This window comes from Dendrobates tinctorius, unplaced genomic scaffold (assembly GCF_039654945.1).
Source record: "Dendrobates tinctorius isolate UK_male_01 unplaced genomic scaffold, ASM3965494v1 ptg000009l, whole genome shotgun sequence".
NCBI classification, from domain to species: domain Eukaryota; kingdom Metazoa; phylum Chordata; class Amphibia; order Anura; family Dendrobatidae; genus Dendrobates; species Dendrobates tinctorius.
In genome coordinates, this window is record NW_027361677.1 from 10,324,544 (window position 1) to 10,332,500 (window position 7,957).

At 42.5% G+C, this 7,957-nt stretch overlaps 1 protein-coding gene across 2 annotated transcripts in view; it reads right to left on the reverse strand.

The window, feature by feature from the left end:
- Positions 1 to 4,133: 4,133 nt before the first annotated feature.
- The window catches only part of NUDT7 (nudix hydrolase 7), a 25,190-nt gene continuing 21,366 nt past the window's right edge, over positions 4,134 to 7,957 (reverse strand). For both annotated transcript variants that reach the window (XM_073582791.1, XM_073582801.1), the window contains exon 4: positions 4,134 to 5,555. In XM_073582791.1, coding sequence (XP_073438892.1) covers positions 5,187 to 5,555 — 369 coding nt within the window. In that variant the 3' untranslated portion in view covers positions 4,134 to 5,186. The remainder of the gene's footprint in view (positions 5,556 to 7,957) is intronic.

Here is a 7,957-nt window from a genome sequence, read left to right on the forward strand (position 1 = left end):
AAAATACTGAGGCCACACAACCTCTCCCCCACTAGATCAGCATTCTGGTGTGAACTGGAAGTAAAACAAAAGATACTGATATAACAGGGGATTAGCAATACTTAACAGACTGACATAAGCTGTGGCATATGGAACGGGGTCCAGCACCAGCAGGGTACAATGCTGAACCCACACAGCAAAGCAGAAAGCAGAGAAAGGCAAAACTGGATCAAATGCAAAAAGATTCCAGCAAACAAATAAATTATCTGAACGATGGAGAACCAAGCAGGGACAAGTGGACTTCAAGATGCACAGGAAGAAAACCAAATCACCAGCAGCAACTGAGGGAAGCTTGCTCACTCAAATCTTCCCAGTGTGTAACCCCTGACCTCCACTCATCGTCTTCAGGTGATTGACTTCTGTCCACCTGACCAGCTCCACTACCCACAGCAACCATCAGAGGGAGCCCAAACTCAGAAGTCAGGTCAAGAGTGTTCACAACACCAATCTATCTATTATTTTAAACGTCATCATGCTCTCTCTGGCACCTGAAATCCGCTGCTTCGTAGTAACTCTAGACTCTGCCCTGTCCTTCAAACCACACATCCAAACTCTTGCCACCTCCTGTCGCCTCCAACTCTAAAATATTTACAGAATCTGTCAATTCCTCAGCCCTCAATCTACTAAAACTCTTGTACATGCCCTCATCATCTCCTGCCTTGACTTCTGCAACACTCTCCTCTGTGGCCTCCCTGCTAACTCTCTTGTATCACTCCAGTCTGTCCTCAACTCTGCTGCCCAACTAATCCACCTCTCTCCTCCCCTGTCTCTCCCCTCTGCAAATCCCTCCACTGGCTCCCAATTCATCAACAGATACAGTTCAAACTACTAACACTGACCTACAAAGCCATCCACAACCTGTCATCTCCCTATATCTCTGAACTAATCTACCAATATCTTCCCTCATGTAATCTTCGATCCTCCCAAGACCTCCTACTCTCCTCCACACTTATTCGTTCCTCACACAACCACCTCCAAGATTTTTCCCAAATATCTCCTATCCTCTGGAATTTCATGCCTCAACACATCCGATTATCCACCACCCTCGGATCCTTCAAACAAAACCTAAAAACCCATCTTTTCAGGAAAGCTTACAGCCTGCAATAACCATTCTACCTCTTCAGCACCGCCCAAGCCGCCGCCTCAAAACCACCAGAGCTGCTGCACCCCCGACCTTGTCTCTTCCCCACTATCCTGTAGAATGTAAGTCCGCAAGGACAGGGTCCTCTCCCCTCTGTACCAGTCTGCCATTGTCAGTCTGTCATTGTAAATTTGTTTAATGATGTCTATAACTTTGTATGCAACCCCCTTCTCATGTACAGCACCATGGAATTAATGGTGCTATATAAATTAATAATAATAAATAATCAACCCTTAAAACAAGCTCATCCATAGAGTATTACATGTTTTGGGGTACATTTTGTTGGTATACAACACTCACAAAAAGCGTTGTAAAATTATTCTTGATTGAATTACTTGTCCATACAGTATTATGTGATCTGTGGAGCATTTCGGTGATATACAACACTACAAAAAAAGCAGTGGAACTTTTCTGGGTTCAATTACTCATCCATACAGTTGTACATTCTTTCTGTTATATTTTAATGTTATAAAAAACTAAAAAAAAAAAACTTGAATAAATGTTTATGGATTAACCGATTCATCTATTCACTCTAACATGGTTCTTGCTACATTTCCCTTGTATATTAAATTCTAAAACTTATAATGGATTCAGTTAGTTATCCATAAAGTATGTGCTTTCTGTTATATTTCGCTGGTATAGTAAACTGTAAAAAAAAGCTAAATTTTTTTGGGGATTCAATGATTCATCCGTACACTAACGTAGTTCTTGTTACATTTCATTGATATACAGTGGGGCAAAAAAGTATTTAGTCAGTCAGCAATAGTGCAAGTTCCACCACTTAAAAAGATGAGAGGCGTCTGTAATTTACATCATAGATAGACCTCAACTATGGAAGACAAACTGAGAAAAAAAAAATCCAGAAAATCACATTGTCTGTTTTTTTTTCATTTTATTTGCATATTATGGTGGAAAATAAGTATTTGGTCAGAAACAAAATTTCATCTCAATACTTTGTGATATATCCTTTGTTGGCAATGACAGAGGTCAAACGTTTTCTGTAAGTTTTCACAAGGTTGCCACACACTGTTGTTGGTATGTTGGCCCATTCCTCCATGCAGATCTCCTCTAGAGCAGTGATGTCTTTGGCTTTTCGCTTGGCAACACGGACTTTCAACTCCCTCCAAAGGTTTTCTATAGGGTTGAGATCTGGAGACTGGCTAGGCCACTCCAGGACCTTGAAATGCTTCTTACGAAGCCACTCCTTCGTTGCCCTGGCGGTGTGCTTTGGATCACTGTCATGTTGAAAGACCCAGCCACGTTTCATATTCAATGCCCTTGCTGATGGAAGGAGGTTTGCACTCAAAATCTCACGATACATGGCCCCATTCATTCTTTCATGTACCCGGATCAGTCGTCCTGGCCCCTTTGCAGAGAAACAGCCCCAAAGCATGATGTTTCCACCACCATGCTTTACAGTAGGTATGGTGTTTGATGGATGCAACTCAGTATTCTTTTTCCTCCAAACACGACAAGTTGTGTTTCTACCAAACAGTTCCAGTTTGGTTTCATCAGACCATAGGACATTCTCCCAAAACTCCTCTGGATCATCCAAATGCTCTCTAGCAAACTTCAGACGGGCCCGGACATGTACAGGCTTAAGCAGTGGGACACGTCTGGCACTGCAGGATCTGAGTCCATGGTGGCGTAGTGTGTTACTTATGGTAGGCCTTGTTACATTGGTCCCAGCTCTCTGCAGTTCATTCACTAGGTCCCCCCGTGTGGTTCTGGGATTTTTGCTCACCGTTCTTGTGATCATTCTGACCCCACGGGGTGGGATTTTGCGTGGAGCACCAGATCGAGGGAGATTATCAGTGGTCTTGTATGTCTTCCATTTTCTAATTATTGCTCCCACAGTTGACTTCTTCACTCCAAGCTGGTTGGCTATTGCAGATTCAGTCTTCCCAGCCTGGTGCAGGGCTACAATTTTGTTTCTGGTGTCCCTTGACAGCTCTTTGGTCTTCACCATAGTGGAGTTTGGAGTCAGACTGTTTGAGGGTGTGCACAGGTGTCTTTTTATACTGACAACAAGTTTAAACAGGTGCCATTACTACAGGTAATGAGTGGAGGAAAGAGGAGACTCTTAAAGAAGAAGTTACAGGTCTGTGAGAGCCAGAAATCTTGATTGCTTGTTTCTGACCAAATACTTATTTTCCATAATATGCAAATAAAATGAAAAAAAAACAGACAATGTGATTTTCTGGATTTTTTTTTCTCAGTTTGTCTCCCATAGTTGAGGTCTACCTATGATGTAAATTACAGACGCCTCTCATCTTTTTAAGTGGTGGAACTTGCACTATTGCTGACTGACTAAATACTTTTTTGCCCCACTGTATTAACCTGCATAAAAAGCTTCCAAAACTTTTTATTGATTCAATGATTCAGTTTAACCTGTTTTGTGTAAAATTACAGTGGGTTAAAATTTTTCAAGACCACTTGGCCTGGTACAGTTAAATTGTTTTTGGTAAAAAAATTGACTATTGTCATATACTGTAGAACCTGCTTTGTGTGACATTTCATCTGTTTGAAACAAAATTGGCTGCTACAGGTACACAGTTTAGTAATATTTTAATGAACCCATCCAGTTGTTGCTTTCAAGAGTGTATTGATGACTGCTTATAATTTTTGGCAAGCCTTGCACTGAGCATTACTTTTATGAGTGGAGCAGTACCACAACGATACTTTGCTCACAATATTTGATTGAGGCACTACAGTTGGTGCCATCAAGTGTGTATGGATGACCCCGCTTCTAATTTTGAGCTGGATTTGTATTTAATAAATAGCCTTTATGAGTCTAGGAGTACTACCACATGACAATTTGAATTTAAATGTTTTGAGGCCCTCCTTTATGTCTAATACAGGGTGTATCCAAGTCACTAATTTTTGGCATTTCTTGCATGCTTCATTAATTTCACTGAAAATTCTAATTTGTTAATAAAAAAAAAAAAATCAATTTTGGTTTACTTCAATTATAATTTATTTCTTAAAATCCTTTTTAAATGTATCTGTATATACAAGTCATTATACAAGAAAAATGATTCTTAATTTTTTTACTGTAAACTCCAATTTCTCATTGATTTTGAATGTTTTGTCAGTGCTTAAAGGGGGTATCCACTACTAGGACAACCCCTTCTCAAACTAAATGTTTGGCCCCGATAAAATAATGCTTACACTCACTTCCTGTGTTGGCAATCGCTGTTGTGATACGTGATGCCGGTGTCCAATCAGGGCTGGTGTCACTGTCTCCACCTTTGTACGAACTGAACTTGACGAGGAAGCCAGGGCTGCAGCTCATCCCAGACTTCCTCTTCATGTTCAGTTTGTCTGAAGGCAGAGACCGTGATGCCAATGCTGATTGGGTGCCGGGCATCACGTGCAACACCGCCATCACAGCCCCTGGACTGCCGACACCTGCTGGAACGACACCGGCATAGGAGGTGAGCGAAAGCTTTATTATTTTATTGTTGATGAACATTTAGTTTAAGGGGTTGTCCTAGTAGTGGACAACTCTTTTAAAGTGGAGTAAAAGCCATTGTTCTCACCAGCAATCTGGGAGTCAGATGCTTCCGGGGATCTTCCCCACACTGTTCATCCATTCAGCACTTTTTTCATACATTTCAACATTTTCACTGCCCCCAGACTTCTTTGAAGGGTCTGCCTGAAAAACGCCCGGATTTACCATTGATTCCCATTATACTCGTTACTCGAAACGAGCATTAGAAATTGCTCTGTTCAAGTAACGAGAATCCGAGCATTTTAGTGCTGGCTCATCTCTAGCAGAAATATCAAATATGTTAATATTTTTTACATTTTGATATTTACTTTTGGGGAAAAGGAATTTATACTATTATATATATATATTTATATATAAATTTTAATTAGTCCCCTTAGGGGACTTTAATCTGCGATAGAATAGACCTGTACTTTATGCACCTACAGATGTCCAGTTGCAAAGACAATTACGCTCTGTCTGGTGCCGCCTACACTTATTTTCTCACATTCACCCTTACAATTTGCCCTTTTTAGAAAACGTTTGCAGGAGCTGCTCATAGTTTTGTATGGTCTTTTCAAGATTATACCCTGGATCGAAGGAAGGCCCCCTATCTAAAAGGATGACGGAGAGCATAAGGGCGCAGTAAGCAGTGAGTCCCCATATAGTAAATCTCTTCTTGGTTTCTGCGTCCACGTAGAAGAATTGATGGACTGTCAGTGGTCCGAAGGGCGGTATATTTAGCGGCATAGGGGTATAGTCCTCTGTACTAACAAAAAACTCTAGAGGAACAAGAAATGCGTCGGCCACTTCATCGGGGTTCAGCGTCGGCTGGAAGGTGCTTTCGACGATACCAACAACTGGGGTGACCATGGACTTGGGAGACTGGAAGACAATAAAACAGTATAGTGTGATATGGACTCGCAAAAAAAAAACCCAAGGCATTGTACATAGCATTATTATAGCGCCATTTATTCCATGATGCAGTATAGTATGATATGATATATATAACAGTATAGTGTGATATGGACTCGCAAAAAAAAAACCCAAGGCATTGTACATAGCATTATTATAGCGCCATTTATTCCATGATGCTTTACATGTGAGGAGGGGTATACATAATACATTTAAGTACAGAAATCTTAAACAATACAAGTCACGACTGGTACAGGAGGAGAGAGGACCCTGCCCGCGAGGGCTCACAATCTACAAGGGATTGTGTAGCGAACATCAAACATCATGGTGAAATTCATCAGTAGTGCCTCTATGTCAGTCCTAATCCAGAGTTCATCAGCAGATGAGGTGCCAAAATAACCAAGACGCTCATGACTATGGAGGATTTTGGCACATCTTTCTGCTTCATGAGTTTGTAAACTTGAATCTGAGACCACAATTTTGCCAAGTTTCACCAAATTTTTAAAAATCTGGCATAAAAACATTGTTAAATGTGTTCCATGAAAATTTTTGACTTTTTAACAACAGTTTTCTGGAGTATAGTGCTTGATGAATTTCCCCCTTTATGCCCAAACCATTGTTCATCTGATCTCTCCTTTGGAGAACAACAGTATAATAGTAATTAAAGGATTAAAGAGAATCTGTCACCCCAATTACGGCCTACAAGCTGCAGCCACCAACAGGGGTTTATCTACAGCATTCTGTAATGCTGTAGATAAGCCCCCAATGTAACCTGAAAGAGAAGAAAATAGGTATTAGACCTACCGGTAATGATGTTTCCAGGAGTCCATCCTGACAGCACCATGGAGGACGTCCTCCTCCTCCTTACAGGGACAGGAAAGCACACGTGAGGTTAAAAGTTCCGCCCACCCATCTCCCTCAGTGATTTGACAAGTACCACAATGTGGATAATGCACGTAAAATTTTAATGGTACAATCATATTACAGCATATGACATGACATCTATAACATAATATAGCATAGTATAATATAACAGGGAGGGAACTACCCGTGCCGTCAGGATGGACTCCTGGAAACAATACCGGTAGGTCTAATACCTATTTTTCAGGACGTCCCCCTGACAGCACCATGGAGAGTACCAAAGCACCTCCCCTAGGGTGGGACTACCGCCTGGAGAACTTTTCTCCCAAAAGCGGTTTGCTGACTAGCCGTCACGTCAAGCTTATAGTGCTTGCAGAAAGTGTTAAGTTTGGCCCAGGTTGCTGCTGTGCAGATCTGATCAACCGAGGCGCCCGCCCGTTTGGCCCATGAGGCCGATACTGCCCTGGTAGAGTGGGCCCTCAGTGTATCCGGCGGGTTTGCGCCTTCCGCCTGATAGGCGTCGGCGATTACTGACGTAATCCATCTGGCGATAGTTGCCGTAGAGGCTTTTTTTCCCCCCTTATTTTTACCCCAAAAGAGGACGAATAGATTTCGGTCGATACGCCAACTGTTTGTGACTACTAAATAAATAACTGCGCGTCTCACATCCAGCGAGTGAAGACGCTGCTCTTTCTCGTTCCGTGGATGGTCACAGAATGATGGTAACACTATCTCCTGGTTTATATTTTGCTGGGATGCTACCTTTGGGATAAATGCCGGGTCTAATCTCAGAACTATACAGTCTTCTCTGATCTGGAGATATGGGTCTCTAGTGGATAGGGCCTGGATCTCTCCAAATCTTTTGGCTGTGGTAATGGCTACGAGGAAGGCCGTTCTGCGGGTGAGAGTTGAGATAGACATCTCCTTACCGGGAATGCTGGAATCCCTGCATAAGAACCTGAGTACCAGGCCAAGGTCCCAAGGCGGGGTGAGCTGTCTAATGGTGGAGCGAAGCCTCTTACAAATCTTATTACCCAGGGATGAGATGCAAACGGGTAATCGAAATATGAGCTTAAGGCCGAAATTTGAACTTTTAAAGTGCTAGGCTTAAGCCCTTTATCAAACCCTGCCTGTAAGAAGTTTAAAATACTAGGGAGGTCAGGGGTACCCCCCACAAGGTCGGACCTGCCACCATCCAGACAAAACCTCTTCCAGATCTTCTGGTATATTGCGGATGTAACCGGCTTCCTGCTGGCCTGTAGGGTAGATATGACCTGGTCTGATAAGCCCTTTGCCTTTAAGATGTTCCTTTCAGGATCCAAGCCGAGAGGTGAAGTCTTGCTGGATTTTGGTGGCAGATCGGGCCCTGGTGGATGAGATCCTTCCATGGAGGTAGCTCGACAGGGTTTCCCACTGCCATGGCTCCCAGTAGGGAAAACCAACTTCTCTTCGGCCAGTATGGAACCACCACTATTACTTTTGCGCGGTCCTCGCGGATTTTTCTTAACACT